General features: G+C 41.2%; 1 protein-coding gene and 1 long non-coding RNA gene across 2 annotated transcripts in view; both read left to right on the top strand.

The window, feature by feature from the left end:
- Positions 1-1,307: 1,307 nt before the first annotated feature.
- Positions 1,308-25,868, top strand: part of gish (casein kinase I gish) — a 38,594-nt gene continuing 14,033 nt past the window's right edge. The window contains exons 1-2 of the mRNA XM_022853032.2: positions 1,308-8,332; positions 25,458-25,498. Coding sequence (XP_022708767.1) covers positions 8,113-8,332; positions 25,458-25,498 — 261 coding nt within the window. The 5' untranslated portion in view covers positions 1,308-8,112. The remainder of the gene's footprint in view (positions 8,333-25,457; positions 25,499-25,868) is intronic.
- On the top strand, positions 10,275-21,368 carry LOC111271959 (uncharacterized). Its single transcript, XR_002687245.2, has 4 exons — positions 10,275-10,902; positions 11,899-12,068; positions 12,568-12,639; positions 18,190-21,368. It is a non-coding gene; the product is annotated as an uncharacterized LOC111271959 (long non-coding RNA).

The following is a 25,868-nucleotide window of genomic DNA, read 5'->3' as shown; positions in this document are numbered from 1 at the left end:
TACGAAAAACATAATTTAGAAACGTTGAAGTTTGTTTTGGACAACAAGTTTGTTTGATTATTATTACGAGCACACTATAGACAGAAATTTGTAGCCAATATTTCATAGATGTTCTCAGAAAAAAAAAGTTAAGACTAAATTATTTCTATGGGCATAAGCAAAATCTATTTATAAATATTTGAAAAAGATATGAATAACACTTAAGCATTGTAAGCGTATGTCGCTTCAATAAAAGTAATGTTTGCTAAAAATCGCACGTATATTTTTTAATTTTTTTTTCTAATTGTGCACAAATTGTTCAAACTGATGAAAGTCTGAAAAGAAATTATTTGAATGGGATCCACGTTTACATTTTTATACAAAAGCTTTTAGTAACACGGTAATAACACGGTAACTATACATTTGGCTGGCCCACATCCGTAGGTAAATAATGAATGCAAAATCTTCAAGTAATTTCTCGCAATCGTTCATCAAAATATAAGACGTGTCCATGGCCAGTTTGACGTCTAAAGCATTTCTGTATACTTTCGACCAGTTGACAAACTCGTTATTACTGCGCTATGGTGGGACACACGAAATATAAAAGGAACATTCGTTTTTTTTTTACCTTAAACAGTTTTCATATAGAAAAACTATCCGTTTTTTTACTATCAGTTTGATTCGAATTTCGATCTAATTTTTACAGATTCAGTTTTTAGACAACAATATCGATAAATGTGTCAAGTAAAAGTAGATGAGTTGAAAATTAATTGTTAAAAATCACTAATTTCGAGGGGTTTATCATGACTGAAAAAGGAGCTAAATCGACATTGAGCTTTTTTGTTGCGGAAAAATTTCAACAGTAAACATAGATTGTCATTATAGAACCCTAGTGGCTCTGCTCAACCATTCGGTATCTGCTCCTCTCTTTACCCTCTATATCGGCCTTTTCTTAGAAATCATTAATTGTGTCTAGAAAAAGGTGACAAGGAGAAAGATGAATAAAACAAACTATAATTAACCTAAACTCGGCACAGCCTTTTTAAACGAGGTCATAATGCATTGCGTTGACCAGACGTTAGTGTCTATAAGATATGTGTCCGGTGCTATAAGATTCTCGTTTATTTAACCCTGTAGCCAGTTGCCTGGTGCTTTTTTTTTTGGAAGTTCCTAATATTACTTCAAGCCAAAGCTCGGAGAGGTGATTGGCAATGAATTAGTAGATACAATGAGGTGTTAGCGCGAGCCCACGCTACTCTCTTTGTTGATCAAGATCTTCTGCCCGTATATGACTAAAAGAATGTGAAATTGTGTCAATTATAGTATTTGTTATCACTTGAGATTATTTATTTATTTCTTTGTTGTTGCCCTGAAAAATACCGATGCATTATAAACTAAAAATAATAATTATTGTTTTATTAGGTTCTACATATGATGTCAAAAAATGCCCAGTTGCAACTCTTTCCAAAGGGTTCTAGATGTGCATAGCGTCATTTATTTGAAGAAGGATACAACTATGAACGATATTTTGCATGCTAAAAATAATCGTTTGCTTTCGAATAGAACAAAAAATGGCTTTTTTTATGTTTACGGAATTACCAGAATCGAGACATATCGGTTTGACTTTGTATAGCTGTTGCCATTATTAATAACATATTCTTAGTAGGGGTGAATCTTTTGAAAGCTAAATAGACACTTGGAGTTTTTGTTGTCATCCTTCGATCCCTTAGAGATCGGGCAATCAACAATATATAGTCATAATAATAAAATAAAATGTAATGACAAAGTACCTAAAGTATTACGTTTTTTTGCCATTGAATGTTTGGTTTGGTCTTTTTCGGTTGACGGATGGCCCAGTAGGTTAGGGCTAGCCAAAAATCATTATTGTTTTATAATCACAATCCACATTTATCGATAGCTTCTTTTTATCGTTTCATGCTGTTGTTGTTGTTGTTGCTGCTGCTGCTGCTGCTGCTGCTGCTGTTGTCGTCGTTTCCGCCGCTATTTTCTCTCCCTTTTTCGTCTTCTTTTTTACTGACGTACGGATTTTGTACCACTCGTATCTGGAGTAAAAAGATGGCAAAATCTCTTGCGAAAGAGAAAGAACAACAACTCTAGAAGCGTTGAGATGATTTGTGCGGGTGGATGGGTTTTCTCTCTCTGTCTGCTGTCTAATTTTGTGTCGCCCGATGTATTAGCTCGTGTGTGGGTTTAGGGTGATCTTTTGGTCGGAAGTTGTCAGACAAACGCTCGGACTGACAGACGGAAGCCGTCGTCGTCGACATCGCTGGCTCGCCTCTGTATCTACTTGTGTGTGTGCGTGTCTGCACTCTGCAAGCAATGCCCGGTACTGCTGTGCGTCGCGGCGCAGCGCGGCCTATCGTAGCGGCTATTGGGTATTGGTGCTGACTGTAGTTGACTGGTCGATGAATGTGTAGCTAAATCCCGCTGCCGCCACCGCCCGGAGTGGGTAGGCTCTACCGTCCGCCTGCCTGCTCACCCGCTCGTGTCGCGGTGCGGCAGCACGGTGTCGTCGGCAACACCAGACACAGTCACCGTTTACATCGTGCATAGTACCAGTGGTGCTATCTGTAATAGTGGTGTCGAAGTGTGTGTGGGTCTTTCTGTGGTGTTGTCCTGCTATCGGCCTGTCGTCGCCCACTGGTTGGCTGACTGACTGCTGGTTACCTCTGAGTGGTGCCGCTGGTGCTGTTGCTGCTGCTGATGCTGCTGCTTTGTATAGTGGCGATGGTAGCTCTATAACTGCTGCGACTAGTCCCGCTGCTGGGTGGATGGTTGCGATGGTGATGTGATGTTCGTGAAGACGGTCGTCGTCGTCGTCGTCGTCGTCGTCATCGTCGTCGTCGTCGTCGTCGTCGTCGTCGTCGTCGTCGTCGTCGTCGTCGTGGTAGAACTGTTCGCTGGTGGATGACCGTAGATATCTGTATGATGGTGTTGCTGATACTATTGCAATTGCTACTAGATGGATAGGGGTGGCGGTGGTGGTGGTGGTGCTGCTGCTGCTGCTGCTGCTGTTGTTGTACTCGATTGACGACAAAATCACATTCAAACACGTTGACCCGCACACGTATACGAACAGGCAGAGAGGCACTGTCCTCACTTTGAGCCGCTGTCGTCGCTACGAGAGGAAGTGGCAATAACGGTGATCTGTACTCATGCTGATGCTACTGCCGCTAACTTCAACAACTATCTGAAGTGGAGACGACGGTAAGAAGTGGTACGAAGTCGACGAAAAAAATCAACCAGACGCATATACGAACACGCGGGACAATAAGGAAGCACTACGGCAGGCTGGCAGACTGGCTAGCTTTTTGCAATTTCTAGCCTAAGTGAATCCGTGGCCCTACTCTGGTCGATCGGTTCTTCTGGTAGGAGGATACAGGCTTGGACTCTCTTGGTCTTCCATCAGGGTCAAGAATACCATTGGAAACGACCCACAGACACTTTTATAAAGCGGCTATTGAAAAACAACGACATCCATCGCTGGGTTGTCGTTGACAGATTCAGTCCAGATACAAGACAACCAAGAAGAGTACTGACTATTAAAGCAAAGTGTCCTGGAAGCCGTCAGTTACGCTTCTGTCGACCGGTCGATCTGTTCTGCAGTTGTTGCCCTGTTTTGATTTGACCTGTCTTACTGGGACCTGTCAGGAAGTCCAGTTTGTAGATGCTATCACAATTATCGACGGGGTAAAACTGCAGGTGAAGTGATGAAAGAACGAGTGGAGAAACAATAGGAAACGGCCCCAAAGAAATAACAAGGATGCATTTTTCTGTAGCTACCTACCTAGCAAATATTATTAAGAAGAGGAACAATTGCCGACTCACGCAGACGGATATCTACGAGTAGATGGACAAAAAAAAAACAAAGCTTCAGCGTTAATTATAAGTACATATATGAAAAGGCGAATAGTTACTCAATAGCATATTGATTTGTTACCAGCCCAGCCTAATTCTGTCGATCTCCTGTTTCGACCCAACTTAATGTTAATGTTATTTCCAGCGGTGTGAGTGTCACCGTTCAAGTATCGTTCGGCATCGATGATCAATGCTGTCCTCTCTTTTAGAGGGTGGTCAGTTATACACAACAGCCAAAAACTACTTCGATTTCTACAGATACAGTATTTAATAACTGTACAACCACTACGAGGACACATGTACCGTGTCTAGCACCTCATAGCGAGGCGGTAGTTTGTTCCAAAACGTAATGGCAATCATTTTGGTTGCGGTTTTATGGCGGTGGCAGATGTATCCCTGGGTGGCGTGAGCACCCTTATATTCTGAGACGGAAGGACGGTCGGAGGGACGAACGAACAGAGAAGTCAAGAGACCCCCCCCCCCCCCCAGGTCAAGATACCTGTACGCGCAGACCGGCAAACAGATCCGAACGCAGACAAAAAGGCTGACTTGGTACATTACGTTCGTCAGCAAACCGCTGTCTTTGTGTACCAATCAAGTACGTGAGGATTACGGCTACGATTGAGAAGCAGCATTGTTGTTCACGGTGTACAGTTTTTTACCGTTCGGCGCGTTCACGTCCTATGCGACCCCTTCTACGAGGATATAGCCACACACGCACGTACAATTATTTCGTTCATTCGCCAGTGGAGCGTCGCCGGTATAATGTGAATTCATGTTTGTGTGCATGGATGCAAAAGTTATATAGAAAGGAATACGAACAAAGACCTAACAGGGAGCTCAAGATCGGACAAAGATCCCAAAACAGGAATGTTGAATTAAACGAAACGGAAGCATTATTATCTTACGTCTATATTCTAGCTCCGCTGTTCCAAGCATCTCAGAAAGAAACGAAGTAACTGCACAATTTCGAGGTTGTCTTTTTCCTGAGAGAGGTGTGTATTCATGTGAAAAAAGTGCTATTAACGTTGTTGCTGTTTTTGTCGGTGTTGCTTCTCGTGGTCGTGGCAGCAGCGGCAAAGATTCTATTGTGTTGGAGCAATAGGACAACGCTAGAAGAAACGCAGGTGGTGGTCGCTCAGGCCTTTGAGAGGCCACCGATGGCCCGGCAGGCTGCGATTGCTGTTGTGACTTGTGTTGCTGCTGCTCTTGACGCCGCTTGTATTGGCGTTTCTGTTGCTGCAGCCGTCGGCGTACAACAATTACTGGCACCTTCGGCAGACACAGTGGCATTCCCTTGGTTAGTCCCACCGCTTATGCTGACGCACAAGCAGCTGTGCTGTTACATCAACTGCTTGTCGCTAATGAACTACTAAACAACTTGCGAGTTCTCTGTTTGACCGACTGATCAAGCAACGAAGCGACCGAGGGACTTGCAGACAGATCAGTCGTTTGCGGCTGGGTGGCTTCTCAGTTGTTTGAGGCGCACCCGGGGCTGTCCTACCCAACTAGAGCTATCCACAATCATAGCAGGTCGGTTAGCCCCCAGTAGGTGCCCCCCGTACGCAGTCGGTGAACTAGACTCAACGTTACAAAAGCTGATACTATTGTCAATCAGTCTATGTATGCCCATTTTCACCGAAACGTCTCTCTTTCCAGTACCTAAAAACCAGCCAACAAATCTCCGTACCCTGCAAGCATATCCACGTTAGTAATAGTGCTCCGAGGTACGGTCCTTCTTGGCCAGAACACGTCCCGACGCTGGTTGTATCCGCAATCACCTGACGATAAAAAGCCCGGTGCTTTTAGACAAAAGAGTAGTCTGATGAGAGTGGTCGGCGCGTATGTGTGTGCGTGTTCATAGAGGAGCTGGAGTAGCTACACCAAAAATTACAACATCAACAACACTTTTAGCAACAGGAACGAAGAAAGCTACATTGTAATTATCAACAACAATAGCAGCAATTCGAACAACTTATTACTGTTGCCACTTATAATTGTTAACGTCGATAAAATATATCAACGGTGTCAGCCAGCAGACGAGTTCGGCGTCGTCAAATCAAACGAACGACCCAGCGTTGTTGTTGCTGCTGCTGCTGCTGTTGTTGTTGCTGTTGTTGTTGTCGTCGTCGTCGTCGTCGTCGTCGTCGTCGTCGTCGTCGTCGTCGTCGTCGTGATCGCCGTCGTTGTTGTTCTTGTTGTTGTTTATTGCTGTTGTTGTTGTTGTTACTTTCTGCTGCGGAACGTTCTGGCTCTCATTATACAAACACACACTCACCCACCATTCAATTCCTAGTACTACGCCGTCGACCGTTTTACACGCTACGCGACATTCGGCCAGTATCGCGATCACCGACCTCTTCTCTTCTATGTACTCGTGAGTGCAGTGCGTGAGTGCGTCTGGTGTTACGTGAATAAAGGAGTCGTACCGGTAGTAGTCAGTCGGCGGTGGGAAAAGGCAGCAGATACGAGCAAATCAGCGGTTGCGGTGGTAACAAAATCATCATCGCCAACAGCAACAGCGGCATCAGCATTGTCTGCAACGTTGTTGTTGTTGTTGTTGTTGTGGTGGTTGTCGTCGTTCGTCTGTGACCATCGGTGCTGTATAGTTGTCGCACCAGTGTCGCATGTTGGCAGTCGTGGTAATAGAAGGCATTAGTAGATAGGCGGTCAGAAGACACCAACCGGCGCTGCTTGGACAGTGTCTCTCCTTGCAGTCGTCATCTCTCTTTCTGCTGCTGCGATTTCTCATCATCATCATCATCATCATCATCAACAGCAGCAGCCGCTGCTGCTGCGGCGGCGGCGGCGGTCCTGTGCATTCTAGTTGCCGCCCCTGCTACAGCCGCTTTTGTTGTTGCTTCGGCGTTGTCCCGCATAGCCGTCGTCGTTGTCATCATTGTCGCCGTCGCCGTTGACGACGACGTTCTCTTTGGTTGCGGTGCCGACCCGGCCCGGCCTGACCTGACCTGTACTGTCCTGCTGCCAGGTCCGGTCGCGCCTGCTACCACGCGGGCAAGCGCATACAAACACGCCGAGAGGTAGACAAAGCAAGGAAAGAAGCAAGAGACAAACAGACGGCGCACTATATCGCCGTTCGTCTGTCCACTCGCTCTCAGCTGATCGCATTGGCTGCAATAGTGCCGCTGCTAGTAATATTTGGCGGCGATCGTGCTTTTGTTGTTGCTGCTAGTGGCAATTTGCGGCAGTGGCGATAGAGATTATTGTCGCCTGTTTGGTTTGTCCGTTCGGTCAACGGTTCCGTCGTTATCTACACTGCTATTGCTAATGCAGCTGCTGCTGCTGCTGCCGCCGCCACCGCCTTTGTTGTCGTCGTCGTATTATCGTAATAGTAATCAACAACAACAACAAGTACAGCAGCAACGGGTACTGCCACTGGTGCTGCCGTTTGCTGCTGTTTGTTGCGCGTTTGTCCCCGCTCGACGATAGCAGCTAAGGCGGTAGTAGACATTAGGTGATCGTGTTCCGTGCGAAAGTGTGATACCCCCACCGATTCATCTACCACTAACGATATAACAACGGCAACGGCAGCGTCTACAGCTGCAACTGTTAACGATAATTGGCACCAGCCAACTGGCGCTACGGTAGAAATCAGTGGAGCTGGAGGTACCTCTGCTGCTACTGCTGCTGCCGCCGCCGCCGCCGGTCGGCAGCGCTTAGTTGTCTGGGGGGGGGATCTTCACGTGTCGATCATCGTGTCTTTGTGTGTTTTGTCCTGCAAATGGTCATTGTTGCAAAAGTAACGCAGTGATCCTACTAGTTTATAGACATAATAATAATAGCTATAGTAGTGATACCGTTCCTCGTGTCGCTCAAGAGTAGGACAACTGGATAAGAAGAAAAAAGCAGGTGGTGAAGAAGGAGGAGAAGGAGAGAAAAAGGAACGGTGAAGTGGTTGATGTTCTCTTGGTTCTCGAGTGCGGGAGCAATCGTTCTCCTGAAACGGGACATTGATTAATAGGTTCGTGCAATCGTGCGTTTGGCCTCCGCCGAGTCGTCCCAAGGGAGAGGAATATTTCACCCCGACGCAGTATCAAAAGACGAAGACAACAAAGAAATACATTTCGTCAATGACGTCAGGGTCGTCGTGATCGTGGTAAATTTTTGAGAAGTGCCGCCACCGCAGACTCCTTAGACGAGAGACAGGTCGCCTGTTCTTGTTGCTGTTCGCCAGTCTGGTGAAGTGTTTCTTGAGGTGTGAGTGGCGACCATCACGGCAACTACGGCGACAAAATGCAGAAGGACGATACCAACAAAGAAGATGGCAAGCGATCGATGCCTGCTGGTGCCGGCGGTGGAGGCTCGACTGCCCGCAGTAAACAAAGTAATGTTGTCCCACAGACCCGCACATCAACCGGGGGCTCAAACGGTTCCCAGAGCGTACTCATGGTCGGACCCAACTTCAAAGTGGGCAAGAAGATTGGCTGTGGAAACTTTGGTGAGCTACGACTCGGTAAGTAAATGGCGTAAGCGAAATACATAATCATCCCTTTGTTATCCTCTCTCCATTTATCTGTCCATTGATATCCATTAATGTATATTTGAACTTCTACTACGTGGGTATACCATTGCCTTCTCTGTGCAGCCGAAACGTCATACAAACATCATAAAAAGGTAAACACAACGCACAATATTTTGTATCAGTCTTATGTCGTGAAAGTTCGTCGGCCGGCCGACTTTGAACCTAGATTTGCTAATTGCGTAGCGGCGTTCTTCAGTTGTGTATGTTGAGCGAGTGGCAGTTGTTTGTCAAACGTGCTGATTTCGGTAGCGTGTCTTCTGTGCAGAACCCTATGAGGACTAAGGGAATACCTACTGAATGGCTGTCTGCCGTTTGTATCAAAATCAGGAGCTATAAGCCTGAAACTGGTCATACTGGCTTATGCGAAGTGTAAGACAGAGTAGCGAAGTCTGTAATTCAGCTGAAAACGGTGGAGCTCCTCTGAGACCATGAACATGTTTGGTAAAGCCGGATACGCGCTTGTGTACTATTCTCGCATTTTTCTGTCACCACATAGTATAACAGGCTGAAAAACGGGACGGAACAAAGGTGTGACGTAATAGTTAAGGTAGCGACGTGAGAGTAACAATATAGTAATAAAAAGAACAACTGGCAAGCTGTAACATCGTTCGCCTAAAGAGGTCTAAGCGGGGGAAATACTACTGAGTAACCCAAAGGGATAAACTGAATCGCCACACAGTATATCCTCTGCGTATGATATTGCTGTTAGCTAAGTAATAAGAGCAGCTCTTCCCTAATCGCAGGGAACCGCTGTTGCAGCGAACAAGCTGGTATCCTGTGTCTTGTGCTGCCTGTATCTATGTGTTTTGTGTGCGCGCGTGTGCGTGGTATTCTCGAGAATGTATTGACTTCCTTTTCACTAGGTTTCTGTGCCCCGCCGCCATCCGTATCTCTTTTATTGCCGCTATTGCTACTGCATAATGGCTAAAGTGCAGTCCGATGTTCCAGAAACGTTAGACACCAGTGTGTCATCACTGCCGATTCCTAAACTGCCGCTTACTCCTTTTTGATAGATAGGCAGGCGATCAGCTGTCATCATTACGAAATCTAGTGAAAGCTTGAATTAACCACAGAGTCCAGAATCGAGATATTCTAGTTGACAAGATTTTAAGGTTTGTGTTTTCCTAAGCTGACCACTCATATCTGGTGCTGCTGTTAACAGGTTGGAGTTGTTGGTTGTTCCTATCGATATTTCTGTACTTCAAATTATTATAATGGTAATGGAATAGACTTTATTTCGTCGAATCTTTTGTCCTGCTTTTTGTGTAAACTCGACCGGCCAGTAACATCAGCAGTACTGATAATTATCGAATCGATCAAGGTCAGGCTGCTGTGATATGCTACACATCGATACGATGCTTAATAAAAAAGATATTTTCTAAGTAGAAACTGCATTGTGGCATCTACCGTTAGGGAAAGATGTTACAGCATGGGCTGTACCCAGCATCTTTTTATGGCTCTGTCTTAAGTGTTTACAATGTGGATGGCTTCTTACTCATCGAACAACGTGCACTGAATTGCGGTACGGCCCGTCTAAGGCGATGTGCATGTGTGTTTGTGTGTTTGCCTGTCTGGCTGCCGCAGGTGGCTGTGGCAACGCCAATTTTTGGAATACATCGCTGATGTCACTGTTGCTATCTCTGATTGTTTCATACTACTGCTGCTGCCGCTGCCGCTGCGTGCAGTGTGTAGCTCTGCGTGAGTATCCGCACGTCGAGTGGCTCTGAGTCACAGTAGAAAAGACGAGAGGGTGTAGAACGTATGAGAAGCCCGAGAGATATGAGTCACACAGCTTGGCTGCAACGGGAATGAATCGCGTTTAAATGGCGAACCAACATCGACCAATCAATCAATCAATCAGGCTCGCGGTAGACAGGCAGTAACCACAGTGAAATGAGCAGCCATTGGGTTAGCAAGCATGAAAACAAAGTGCGCACAAATGCTATTGACGTCGTTTAGGTTGTCGTTACAGTTGTTGCTTAGGTTAGTGATCGGCTGATGGATGATTGACCATAGGTTGTTCCCGCTGCCCCTCCTGAACCACTTAATTCTATCTAAAGCTGCCACTGATCGACTATTTCCGGGGTTTCTAGAGACCACTAATTTTTATACTTTTAGGTAGCATTTAACCAACTCCTAGCGGCTGATACCATGTAACAGTTCTAGCTACATCTAAGATGTTATATTATTCAAAACAGCGCAACGAGCTTTTCTGCGGCCCTTTCCACAACCCCGTCATCTTTCCGCTAAATGTTTCCCTTGCTATACAAAACGCTATTATGGCTTACATATATACATACATGTGCAAACAGGCCAAAGACCAAAGAGTTGCTCGGTGTTTCTTAACATAATAGTGTACTTTGTACTAACTTGACTTAAAGCTATTGCTATACAAGCGCAATATCGTCTCTAAATTGTGTATTACGTTATTTATTTTTATAAATTTCGCTTATTCGAAGCTATTAATGGACATTCATCAAGGAACGCCGGTACTCCTGTTGGTAATGAATGGCAACCTTGATCATGATTTATTCAAACTCATATACGCTATATATTATATCCGTTGGTGCGTAATTAGTGTAGCTGGGTTTACTGTGTCCCTAAGGCAGACGTCAGAGCCTTTGTGTAGGTTACACATCGTTGGACTGAGCCTTTGTTTAGATTATTCGAATTATAATAAGCGAAGGCCATCGGTCGCATTTAAGATACATCATCTAGAGTTAATCACGAAATCTGTAAGGTTCCGTGATTAACTCTACTAAGTTTTTTTTCACTAAGCTTTTACTCAAAATAGAAATAACAAACTACCGTTGGATCTATTGCCGTCATCCGGCATTTATTAAAGGAACAAGTAATTTCCCCTCTAACTTTCGGTAAATCTGGGTTCGAAATTCACAGGAACGATTTGCTGTTTGGCCTAGTTAAATGTTACAAGCTGGCTATATAAGTGTTCCTTTCTCTAGTAGCTAGTAACTTACGACAAGTGATTAGTAGCAAGAGACCTAAAAACTAGTGTCGGTTATTTTTACTTGAAAAGGGCCATCGAATTCTAATATTTGAGCTTTTTTATTTCAAAATGATTTTAATCGAAATGTCTTTTCGTGTTATCCTGCTCCGCGTCTCGTGCATCAGACTTCTCACAATCGTCTAAAATTATGTTATTTTCTACGCGAATATAACTTTTGTTAGTTGTGAAGACAGGCCATGGAGATTTCATTCTCAGGTCTTGCATGAAATGAAAGTACGGTTTATTAAAATGGCAGATATATCCAAACGTTAAGAGATTTAGTAATCTTCGTTTGTTAGAAGACATGCGATGAGAAGTGTGTTCTGTCCGAGGGAAGGAGCCTTGTTTCGCACAACGTTTTTACTCAACAATAGATTAATGCATATACAGATAGCTGATAACAAAATAGCAGCTCGTGAAACCGCATGTCACTCAGGTTTGTCACCCTTAGGTCTGGTCATGCATAATTTCATGTGAACAATGTGAAAAGCCTGGATGGCTGATCCGCATCTATGACTGCGTTGCCGTAACTCATGAGCATGCTGCAACGGTGGTTCAAATCTCAGTGTTGGCAAGCATTATCACCGACTACAAATAATCACGGAAATAAGGACTGAAGGAAGTATAGAGCACTAAGCAAAATCGGATATTGTTATTTAGGTTAGTAGCTGCTTGTATGGTTACCATGCTGTTTCTTAGATCTGTTAACAAAATTCTAAATAAATCCGGTTAGACTCTCCAGTCAAGCTACTAAATATTTATGATTTAAGAATTTATGATGCTATGCCCAGGAATCGGTGACTCCGAGGGCTTTTTAGCATAGAGATAATAACTAAAAATGTTAACTAGAGAAAAAAAAAAGGAAGGTTTGTTTTGAAATTAAGTCGGATGTCCATGGTAGCTAAGAGGAAGTATGCAAATAACAAATGCAATCTATAACAAAATGTTTGCCTGTTTGTGCAATGCTACTCGTATTATTATTGTTGTCGCCGCCTTTGTCTAGAATACCATTGCAAGATGAAGTGATTTTGACGAGCGCCCTGTGGTTCAAACAAAACGCGCATAAGCTATGAAAAGCTATTTATATTAATTAACTTTTTTTTTAAATAGTATTTTGATTGGTAATGTTTATGGTATGCACCAAATTGTTTTGAAATAGGTACCTCAACGTGAGTACGCCTGTGAGATTATTGATTTTGGACGTTCGACATTTGACGGCAGCTTTTTGAAGGTAGGTACAATTTGGACCATTGGTATTCGCTGAGTCCGGAGTGTCTGCTTTTGAGACGTCCTTAGCGCAATCAATCAAATACAGTATGGTAAATCGTCAGTGGAAAAAAAGATTTGTCCTGATAAACGTAATGTTTAGGTTTTTATTTTTCAACTATGTGCATTTTTGGCGTAGGCCCGTACCTGTGTCAGATTTAGCGTATACCTAGTTTCTTACAAGTGACCAACACAGTTGGTCTACGCTTAAAGTACATCATTATAGAGAACCTTCTCTACGTAACGGAATAGTTCGCATACTAACTCTTCTTGTGATGTCTTATTGGCTTTCATGTAAACAGTTTCTCTGGAGTGAATAAGAATTATTTTTCGCTGAATTTTAACATATATCTGACAGAAAGTTGATATTTTATCTGCACATTGACACCGTGAAGTAATAGTTTACGCACTTGTATATACTAATCATATTTAGCTTTTATCGGATCCATTACTTACTAAACAGATCAATTTTTTAGTAGATAAGCTTAAGTCGAAACGTAGAAATCTCATATTATCACGGAATAGCGCGAAGAGGTGCAAGTCAGTTTGCGCATGTTGCATACGACTTGTAAATCGGTACCTCTGCTGAAATAGGGTCTAGTTTTTTTAAGTAGCCTGAACAGAACAATTTAAATAGCTACAAAAATTGCGTGAAAAGAAGTCATAAATCGACGGATGATCGGCACGTTTTACATGCGGCGATATCTAACTGCACACGCTGAACGATGCGCCCTCTGTGTTGACTGTTTGCAATCTGCTTATGCGATAGCGTTTCTTCAATTTTAAATAGAATAAGCAATAAAGGCCAGATTAAATGTCATTATGTGACAAGTGGTCGCAGGTGCAGAGTCCTGAGAGTCCTCGATCATTCAACTGCTGAAAGCACATTTCTTGGATAACATTATGAATATTTGATTCGTTTGAGGGTCGAGTAACTTAAAAATGCCACCAGAGACGTTAAATCAATACAGATAAACGTGACCAAAAGTCGCAGAGAGAATGCGAACAGACAGGTACAAAAATACACACTACAACTGGGAACTAGCAAATTATTTGTCTACTTTTAGTAAGTGGTTAAGTTTCTCGTCTACCTTAAAATACTGATTCAGTAAGGGAGCGATGGAGTTTTTTCTCCAAACCTAGCAAATTATTAGGCGTTCCTAGGTAACCCAATTAAGAAACTTCAATGTCTTTGACTACCTTATTTATTGGCTATAATGTGTAATCTTGATTTTCGCTCCTTTTCAATTACATTCTTGGGACTCACACTAGCTACTACGTTTGTCTATTACGATGCCATTCTGGGCGTCGTCTTCACCACATTCGAAACGATAGAATGTCATAATTAAATATTATATATCCTAGAAGACATTTCACGTACGCGTTAATTTTGCGTTGTTATTCATGAACGCAAAATAAGTCGAACTTTAAAAAATACGTGAGACGCCATTTGATGGGGTCGTTTAAAGTCAGTGGCGATCCAGGGGGTGGGCGAAACAATTCTTATTGTTCGGTTTTGTACGTACCAGGGTAGTATCGATAGACTGTTCACATTTCGATGTAACATCAAGATGATACCTCGTACGCGTACCTATAAATAAATGTGAACTCTTAATCAAATTGTTGCTTTGGACACCGTCGTGCAAAACGAACGTGAGTAGCTATATTATTCCACAAGCGTTTAAGTGAGTACCGACGTTGGCTTGGAAACGTGTAACGACGTGTCAGGGCGAGAATCCAAAAAGCACGATGATTAAACTTACTCATGAAGTTAATTAATCGTTTATACGAGGTACAATGTTCTAGATAATGACGGCGCGCCACATCTATAAACATTTTGTAAACGATTGTACACTACAATAGGTGTCGACTGAGGATGTTTTCATGAGTTTGCTAATGTAGAGAGTGGATGCTTGCATTGTTTCCGCTCGACCTTATATTGCTGCACACCTAGAGCTCAATAAATTCCATTACGATTAGCTATATCTGTATACGTGCTTTTGATTATGACCTCACACAGGGGTACGTTGAAACGAGAAGTAAGAAGGACCTTCGTCAACTTGTTAATTTACAGGCAATCATAAACATTCATCCATCATAGAATAATAATTCAAGCACTTGTGATTAACTTGATATTCTTTAATACAGTGTCGCCGAAAAAAAAAACTGAAAAGCTGAAGGAAGGCTTACTGTGGTGGTCACAGCATGGTTTCGCTATTGTTAATGTATTGCACCCCTTCTTGTTTGTATATGGGCACTTGTCAATCATGTATTGATTTAATGAGATAGACGAAGTTTGTAGCGTCTGACCTACCCTTCTTGAAACCCAGTAAGTCCCACAGCCAGGTGCTTAGCCAATGCAAAGGGTAACTAAGATGAATTCAGTCTTTGGCGATTATAAGCGCTAGAAAAATTTATTTTGCCTTTTTACCGCCTGCACAATATCATTTATTCAGATCTCACCCTTGGACCATGATCGGTGCATACACATGGGTTTCTCATTTAATGTACTAACCTTATCATAAGTGTTTCATTATATCTACAGATACGTATATTGAAGGTGCACGGAAATCCTTTTTATATTGATTTTGATTTGTGTGCTCTTTTAAAACAAATGTACCGTAACATTTGAAAGGAAATCGTCCCGGTACGTAAAGTTGAGGTCAAATATCTAAATGATATTGTGCAAAATGTATCATTGGGGAAAGTTTTGTAGAGGTATGGTTCGATGACATATTTACCTTTAGTAGCATGATTGGTCCATATGTTCGGCCAAAACTGTTTGTTAGCCATCTACTGTGAAATGCTGATTTTTCAGTTAATCACAAATTCTTCTATCTGTCGTCACACGGGTACCATGTAAGACAACGGCAATAACGCGTACTTTTTGTTTTTTTTTAATATTTTAGTTTTTTTTAATGCCAAAAATTGTATTAGAAATTCAGTGCATACTGAGTCCACGGATGGAGTAGCAGTCGGCAAGGATTGACGTCTTGCGGCGTTTGACAGAGGACGCCGGATGACGAGATTTATAGGGTTAGCAAGAGGGCAAAGAAATACCTGAAAAACCTTTCCCAGAAACAGGGGGGAGTAACTTGATGATGATTGTCTCAGAGTCAATCGTGTTATTCAGATACATTTCCCGCTTGGTTCGATCACAAATGCAGGCAGATGCCGTACATTGGAGGAGAGCAGCAGATGACCGTTTTGTGTCGTGACTTATTACAGTGACAGTCGTCCTTTAGGGAGATATCTCATTGCTGATAACAAAACAACATAACGGTGATAGATTTACTTATATCTCAAGAGGATCTCGATAGACATTTATAAAAACAAAGAGATCTATTGCCATGCATATGCGGTGATACGTATTAGAATCCACACAGTTGATATTACGATAGATTGGTACGTCGCTTTTACTCATACCATGGAATGCAGGGTCAAATGATGCGACCATCAAACCGTCTCCAATAACAATTCAGCTATGGCAAATTGTTGAAAGGATTTATTTTTAATATGTTCGTAGAAAATGTTTTCATTTTTTTTTTTTATATCTTGCTATTATCTTACTGTTTTACCTACATCAGTAAGTGCGTACAGTAAAGTGCTTGTTTTGAACGGAAGTATGGTATGGATGAATAGATGCAGTACCTTTGTTATATATAGACTATACGTAAGATTCCATTACTAGCGCCGTAGATCGTCGGTATCTCTGGGCAAACTGCACGTGTGGCTCGCCAAACGTCTTTAACTAAGCACGTGGTGGCCGCTGGCTGAAACTTGTTCATAAGTTCAACGATTTTATACCATTATACATATATGTATACATAAAGCGGATCAAAAGTCAACCTGACTTATTTGTATTATGTATTGACCCGACTCGGAATAATTCTCGGACTGCTTAGCTAGCTACAGTCCAGCAATTGGGAGTATGGTTACCTCTTAAATAATACACGAAGGCAATGACAATGAGATGACCAGGGTATAGTCCAGAGTTGTATCACCGTGCCGCATATAATTTATTCATGTATATTAAGTTGTTTGGAATAATATCATTAGCCTAGTTTTTTCAATTTTTAAATTATGCGAAATTAACAGACGAAATTCAGTAAATATTTGCGTCAGATTTATGTAAAACTGTAAGTTGATTGAGCGTCATAAGAGATTCGTAAGTTAAGAGGCAAACATATCATTACTATGTCTTGAAGTATAACCTTAGAACATAGTAGACTTGCTTAAATTTTTTGCTGGTTGGGGGCAGGGGAGGGGCTGAAAGGGACAAACGACCTTGATTATTTTGTGCCGTGGACAGCATTTTATTGTTTGCACGACAGTAACTTATTAGCATTATTGTACAGTGATTAGAAAAGCATGTGGATGCGTTGAACAGGATTAGGTTAGAAAATACTATTATTATTATTATTATTGGTATAAGCATAGCCGACTAGCAAGACTCTAAATAGGCCTAGTCGGAGACAGCTTTCAAATTGTTCCTAGAAGCTAAACGAAACGTGTATGACGGGGGACCGAGAGACCTTCAGGGGCAGTCGAATTGACGAAAAGGCTGCAATTGCTATGTTGGCTGTAGGGTGTCCAATACGAAATTGATGGCGGTTATTATATTAATAACCATACCTGTTCAAAAGGAAGACGTCGCTAGGATAAGTCAAACGATGTCGGGTCTTCTGTTGGTGACAGCGGCACGATTTAGGACCGGTCGACTCTCGGATCCCCAAAGTGCGGTCCCCGTTTAAAGAACAAGCTACAACAAATAAGCGTCTCTCAACGTATATATGTCCGTGCGGATATTGTATTAAATGGTTCTGAAACAATGAGTTAGTCAGGACGAACTATCTTATGTGTCGTATCTGCCAAATGCTCTAGCCTATATTGCTTTGTTGGTCACCTCACGACCGTTCGATCCCTTATGGATAATTAAATTTTCTTGTAATTTAAAAAAAAACAGACTTTTCGCTCAATACGAGCAGTGTAACTGAGATATCCTAAGTTGTCTGTGTGTAGCAATACTATCATCTTAGGCCACGGTTTTTTTTTTTGCTTTTCAAATAAACCAGTATCGTTATCTGATGGTGGTTTCATCTGAAACGTAAAAATTAGTATATGTAACTATTTATCTCATAGTTCTCTCCGTGTTTAAATATATAGAAATTATTTATGGTTCGAAGTAAGCACCGCCTTAAAGGACGCCAAGATAATTACCAAATTGACAAACTTCGCTAATTACTATGTGAATAACGGGTGTAGCGCAATGTGAGAATAGCCGTACCGATGGGGAAGTCAAAGCGTTCGACTGGATCGGTTATTTGAAGTTCGCTAATTAAAGTTTTAATTTTTTCGGTCTTATCTTTCATTTGAGGCTATACATTATCTTAGGTAGCTACTGTTATGGTTATAAGACTTGAAGACTTCAATTCCAACACGTCAACCGAACTGGAAGGCCGAATTGACTGAGATGGCGCAATCTATTTCCTGATTTTGTTTCGCTTTCTTTCAGACCTTAAATAGGCAATATGGTATGCTCCAAACCGGCTCCACCCATTTGCCTATTACTCAACTGCCAAAACGTTTGGTATTCATCATTCAACTCATCGAAGTGTGATAATCTGTCTATTAGCTAGTTGTATGAGTTTTTGTCTTCAGTCGAGTATATGTTTAGGTACGAGTCCGATTCATTAAGAATTACTACATATGGAACCAATATGCTAATATCGAGTAACGTCAATATACAACGACGTTCAAACGTTGTTTCGATAATCTGCCCACCACATAGGCCTGTATTTGAATTTATGAGGTTTGCCAACGATTTCCTGCCGGGCTTCGCTGTGCCCGACTTCACCAGACAGCTAGCATTGCAAATTACATTTTTTCGCCGTTTTACAACAGACGTGCGCATACGCGTAACGAGGTGGGGGTTAAATGGCAAGCTTATCAATCTCTGTTGTTTAGAAAAGTACCGTATTTGAATAAAACTTAATTGTATTATTATTATCACTATTGAACAGCGGCCCTTTTGCAGATTGATGTTGTCGCCATGTGACATATAAGTACTAATTGGCAGTTGACGCGATCTCTTTAGAAGAGGTGGTTTAAGTGCTGTTGGTTTCAGTTAAAAAATCATATTTCGTATACCAGTTCGAAATTATAATGTGCTATTGCTTCGTGTTTCTAACACAAGAATAGATTCTACTCGCGTTTTCGTTGTAAAAGCAATGAATGATAACACAACAAAAACTCATAATTCCACCACTAGTGCATGCGCTGTAACGCTGATGTACTTGGCGTTGCTATCTTATTTGTGTAATCGGAACAAGTGTCGTTGCAATAGGCGAAAAGTGCCATATGAACCCATGTCAAAAGCCTGCAACTTACTAATTCTGTACGCGGCAAGATTTCGAATTTGTCGAGAGGCTAGTTTGTGGTATAATAAGACCAGTTTAAATCAATTCATTGGCAGCATTTGACAACGTACTACCGTTGCTCACAATGGCTATCAGCTTATTCGTTGCTTAATAAAAAAAAACTTCGGGCACAAAAGTCAGCAACTCTAGGATTATTTAAAAATACTGATAAGCACTGACGTTGGGGTAAACCTACATCACAGTATGGTGGTATTGGTGTTTTAAATATTTGCAGATATTTACCGCGTTTTGTGAGGAAGTATCAGTGTTGTCAGCAATGGGCAATTGGGCTTTTAAAACGAACACTCATGAATATTGTGCACTGATTATCTGAGTGGAGACAGTACAGTTCCATACAGCTCCCTCGTTGTGCTCATTTCTGTTTTATATTGAAAAGATGCCAGATCTTTTATTTAAGAATATAAACGTAATATAATTAAACTCTAAATACGGTTTCATCCGTACTTAGCGCTTTTTTGATGCGTTATTTTAGAAGCTGGCTTTAAGTAGAACACTGTAGATAATTTAACATAAATAAGCCTACTTCCTTAATTGAGGCTGTTTGCTGAATTAGGTGAATTACTAATATAGTTAACCTGATTACTCTATCTCGCTTTATACAATTTGTGGGTACTTTTGAGTATTGAGTCGTTCGTTACCGGCCGATAGAGAAAAGTTCGATCGCCACAGCTGATATTTACGTACTCTTGGTACCTGCATATTCTAAGGCAATCATTTCGGGCGAAAAACGGATTTGAACAGTGCTAGCTTTGATAATCGATGTTATAACCTCTGAAATCAGACCGTAGTTGTTAACTTTTCACGTATGTTTTTATCGTAAAAGAAACTTGCTATGTAGCTGAAATACTATAAAAATATGATAGATATTGTTAGCACGAAATTTTGGCATCCGCTTAAACCCAACACTCTGGGTATGACAGTAAATTAAAGCAACAATCCTTAGTTCACAGCATTAGTGTGATAACCTAGGAATTATCCCAGCCATATAGACTCGTCAGCTTAAATAGATTCGATTTGAATTTATAAGTTAACATCTTGGTTGTAACGGCAGTGGTATTTTTCGAGGGCTGTTCTTGATTTTGTTTTTTTTTTTTTTATTTGGTTATTCAAGTTATCGCGCGAGAAGCCGCTGTTGTTAATAGGATAGGATATACCACCTAAATTGGGCCAAGCCTTGCTTGTTTACCAAAACTAGCAGACGACCTACGCTACTGCTGGTACTGAACGAAACAACAAAGCAACAAAACTCGTCATGGCGAATAACAGGGCGTCGTTTCTAGAACTTAAGCGAGGATCAGTTATTGTCGAAATTCGACGCGCTAAATTAATTTTCGCCGTATCTACAAACTTGCTGGCTCATCCCAAGTCGACAGTGTATACGGATTGTAAATGAAGCAAAAAGCAGTAGAGCGCAATAGCAAATTCTGAATACCTAGAATAGAGAACGAATACTGCAAACTTAAGTTAATAGTTGTTATTTTAAAAGGCGATTTCTGTTTCGATCAAGGCGCTAGTGAAAGAACTCGCTATGAGTGAGCATCGGAAGAATTCAGGTACACATCATATGTCATACAGATCAGACATATGCGTCCCGAACGCAATGAAACAAGAGAATTTGGCGGGTGTTGCTTGCAAGTCACCACTTTCAGGAATGAAGCAGTAACTTTTGCTCCGACGGACATTTTACCTTCTATGTAGAAATCAACTACAGAAATAGCTATTGACTTTGTTACAATCTAGAAAATGTGCCTGTCATAAGTAGTAGCACATTTTCGTCCAAAGTTCTCATTCTGAGCGTATTGTCCAGCCGTATATGTCGTGTCACCATACTTTTTCTAGAAGGGCGACGGCTTCACTAAAAAAAATTATCTGCAAGTTTTGTAACCGGCTGGGCAATAGCAGACGACTGAACTCTTCAGAGGATAATCACACGTCCGATAGAATACAACAAGTTTATACAACCGATAACAAGTCAACTCCTCGAAACTACAAGTAGGTTATAAAATAAGCGGATAAACTGTTGAACAGCCCATATTTGAATTCGTTGAATTACTATGTATGGAGCGAAAGTTCAACATCTCATGGCAACGTCAACCCGTTTACACGTGTTATCTAAAAAGCGTCCGTGTAATTGTAGCGGGAACATTTGAAACGATTTTTCGAGCGGTTCAGGTTTCGAATTAAAACTGTGGTCGGTTATATCGAAAAAATATGACTGTCAGATATGATACTTATAATAAATGTGAAAAATTGCGTTGAAATGTATTCATTTAGAGACAATGTTTGAAGGAAAATATAAAAAAAAGCGCTAATTTACGTGCCATATATGTAGAGAGTATAGGAAACTTAAACGCCTTATGCCTTTGAGGCTTGCGTATAATTTTAGGTATAGGCGAGATCGCCAGTGTGATTTCTGCATTTTGGGATTCCAGTGGTCGAATTTACGGTCACTAGGATCACTTGAAGCTTGACGAAACCGCAATAATAATCATCGAGCAGCTACCCACTGCCAACTCTATGGTTTAGCTTGATACAGTTTCAATGATTCTTTTATATCGTATGCGTACGAGGCAAGTGTGTGCGTTTTCAGTTTAGCATTTGATATAATACAACAGTTGAATGACTTGGGCCAGCGAACGTGACAGGAACATCTTTTATAGGGTTTATATTCCTGACGTTTATTGTCTGTATGCTTCTAGGGCCTGGTTCAACGCACATTCTTACCAGCTTCCCTTGTAAAGCTTGTATATGCAAATATGTATGTGAATAGATGAACCCAGGTTGAAACATAAATAGGCCGATAGAGAAAGACCGGAATTCTAATAAATGCCCCTTTTATGATTTGGTTATAGGGCGCACATTAAAGGTAAGTAACGCATTTTGAGCTTGCGCTGTGTATATATATATATATATATATATATATATAGACTAAGGTTGGAATCATGTTAACGTTCCTAACGGTGTTTACCATTCTATCCAGTTGATGACTGGCTCAAGACCTTTGTTGGATAGTACTTTCATTACGTAAGATGTGTTTGCTCAGTCATTTTACTTGTGCTAATAATGCTTGAGGAGGTGCTTTTGTGCGCATTCAGAAATGGCTGATCTCAAATGTGTTTAGAGATACTTGCCCTCTTGCGTTGAATATGTAAAAGATGGGCCACTAATCATGCTACGAATATGTGGATCTTAAAGAGTCCCGGCTCGATACGCGGGTCAAAACGTACTATTAGTAACTTGTATGGCAAAAACAGTGTAATTACGTTTAATCGGAAAAGGATGCGCCTGTCATAGGGATTGTTTTATGTCATCTAAGGAATCGGTGATAGCTAGCAAGTAGAGAGTGGTTAAAACTGGCAATCTTCTTTTGTCCTCTATTGGACCCTTTTTTCTTTATATTTATTCTTCTGAGAATTAATAGGTACATAACGCTACGCTTTTGTTGCCTTAGGTTGACGGTTTGAATATGAAGCTTTTGATAGTACGATTGTTAGATATCTAGCTCGCATGAGCAAATGGCTATATACAAGCATGAGGTGAAGATTTGTTGATTCGTGACTGCGTTCAGAGCGCAATATGGCTCCAGCCATTCAACTGGAGCTGCAAGTCATAAGGAATATATTGTTGATAGTTACTGCTTGACAGTGTTGCAAGATATTCTGTCTTTTTGCTTTTGATAGTCTTTATTGTTGTTGTATGTCGATGTCGTCCTTTGGCGTAGAATTTAAATGGCCAAGTTAACAACAGACTTATTTAACCAAGAAAACGAATCCATTCGCACACTTAATACAGTTCGTTGACGGTTCAAAAACGAAATCATAGCATTGTTACTGTGTGTATTTGACTTTTCAGCATCCATCTCATCCGTTTAGTCATTATGAAAAAGCATTGTCTCGTAAATTTGCCACTATTCAATTCAACTTTTCAGTTATACGTTGACAAAAAGAGTACAAAAGCATCACCAGAGAGCAATGAATAGATATTAATTTTGCCCTTAAAAAAGCTATTGATTTATATCCTAATATCCCTTGCTTGCGCGGTTTGCGTCTTGTCACCCGTATGGGTTCCATAAAGACATGGCCTAGGTGGATTAGCGATTCCTCCTTATTCGCGCGACTAATGGCTGCAAGTCGCGTACGTATCGTAAGCCGAGTTCTTGTTTTCCTGTGCTTTTCCACCCGATGCGAGCCTGTCTAGTCGATAGGGCAGCTATAAACTTCTTTCTCATGGGCACTCAACATGAGATTCCGAATACGGTTACGCTCCTAGCTTGTAACCGTTGCAGCCGTCCCGTCGTTGCCACCGCTGTTGGTGCTCGCTCTCCCGTCACCTGTGGGAGCAAGCCGACGAAACGACGTGACAAACTGCGACGGGCTGTAACTACACGCATTAGGGTGACGACGGGTGGTATTGGTCGGTCATCATTACGATGATAGTGGCGTTATTGATGATGATGGTAATAATAATAATTGTAAGATAATTTTTGGAATAACATGACCTTGCCCATAGCCTCGCACGAAGCGTTCGGGATCGCTCACGTGAGATGAGTTGCTTGGCCGGCCTGCTGCTTCGCAGACTATTATAATGATTATTGCTTTAGGTTAGCCGTAAACAGGCAGCACTGCGCAGATGTCACAAGAAACTAGGAGGCAAAAAAATACGCATATCGTACAATTCGTATGTGTAAACGATCGATGATGCAAAACGAGATGATAAAACGAAAACTTAACCTGATACCATGAGCCATATCTTATATGTGTCTATAATAGTGGTTATATATATAATAAAATTGATTGTGTAGTATTTGTAGGGCTAAAATAATAACACACCGAGAATAGCGACTCCATCCTTCTTGAATCTATGTAATGTTATTAATAACAAAGGTAATAATAATGTGTTGTTTGAAGTTTTTGCGAAACCAATCTAGTACCTTTTTGGTTTAGTTTTTTTTCAAGGTGCAATCGAATTTGTCGAAATAAGACCTTGCAATAAGTTTTTAAAAATACGCGCAATATATATGCGAACAAGGACTACATAAAGAACAAAATCGTACGTGTTACAAATAAGTACTATTGTGTGGCATTGTAGAAATTCGAAGGTCGAGTTCAGCTGTGTGTGACGTCCAATTGTACGCGATGGTCCAGATGCATTGAAATTGCACCTCAGACCACAGATCCCAATAAGAAAAACGTTTATCAATGTTGGCGCCATGCAAACGGGGATCTGTTGATATGTTTTCGCTAGTGCAGCGGGAACAGTAATGTTGTCAGGCACCCAGCAAAATCGCGCGGGAAATATTTGTAGTAACTGTAAAAAGTTGAACCGGAATTATGTGCACCTTCTGATTGCAGCAATCTAACTCTATTAACGGAGAAGGCAAATCGTTTATTTACGATGTTCTCTACTGCGCGAGAGGTACATAGGGTAGAATCGGGAATTTATCTGCAACACTAAGCCTTTCGTAGACAATCCTTTATTTCGATAGAGAACAGCTTATTAGCCATCGTGTGCGTGTACAAGCGCAATAGCATATCACAAAATGAACACAGAGCGAGCAAACGTTAAAGAAAATGATATCCACCTTCTTTGCCACTTCATAAGGGGTTCAGATTAGTAGTAACGTAATTCAATGACAATTTCAGAATGTCTTATTCATGTTGTCGCCGACGTTCGGTGACTTCTTCACAGCTAATCGAACTGGTTATAGCAGCTGATCGCATAGGATTACATTTTGCCAGCATATAAGGATGGCCCTTTTCACCAATCTTATGTTAGTCCCTAAGGTACTGCATATTGGGGTGACAGGTTGCATGTCTAGCAGAGAAGTTTACTTGTCCAACTCATTGCAGATATTAACAGATATTCAGAAGCCAATGATGTAACAACAGGATCTTAGTGGAAGATCACTAAAAGTTTCAGTGTCAGGAAGTTTATGCATTTCATAAACCATACGCGTTTATGGATAAAATCTTTTTTTTTTTTTCAGATGTATAACTACAACTATTTGAGACTAACACACATTTATTTTCAACGAAACGTTCCGCGATTGGAAGCTAAGTACGCACAGAAGTTGTAAAAGGCTGTTTTAAGTTAAGCAACCTATGTGAATATGGAATGCCCCTAGAATAATAGGTAGAATCTAACGAAAAATGTTGCTAGCTTAATTATTCGGCTAAAAGTGTGCAATAAAGTTCCAGAAAATTCAGTTCCATTGTCTTTGCAAAAAAATGTCTTATTGAAACGCTAATTAATGACAGAGGAAGTGGTTCCTGGAGAAAACCTCTAAAGAACTGTGTGAAATTTTGCTACAGCACTAATGTTACTTTATTTGTATTCATTGCAGGCAAAAATCTGTTCAATAATGAGCACGTAGCAATCAAATTGGTGAGTACAAGTAATAGCAACAAGAACAACAAAACTAAGTCTCAAGATGGTTCTTGAGACACATCCATAAAACTGTAATTAGTTACGGTAATATCAACTAAGATACTAATAAGATACTTGTTTAGATAATAGTTTAATCCACAAAGCAGACACTTGATATCATTGTCTAAATACTATATTCTATTCTTAAAACAAAAGTCTGAAGGCCTAAGTTCATGCATTGTGTACCTACTACTACTACTATGAAAAAACAATTAAATAAATATTTGAGCGGATACTGAGCAAATTAACTTGTATGTCCTCCTATTGACTCTGTATATGTATCTTCTATACAAAAAGCGTAATCGTATTCTTTTTCCACATGATTAAA

This window comes from Varroa jacobsoni, unplaced genomic scaffold, assembly GCF_002532875.2.
Source record: "Varroa jacobsoni isolate VJ856 unplaced genomic scaffold, vjacob_1.0 contig01310, whole genome shotgun sequence".
In the NCBI taxonomy this organism is placed as follows: Eukaryota; Metazoa; Arthropoda; class Arachnida; order Mesostigmata; family Varroidae; genus Varroa; species Varroa jacobsoni.
The sequence above is the reverse complement of the archived record's forward strand: the minus strand, read 5'-3'. Positions and strand labels throughout refer to the sequence as shown.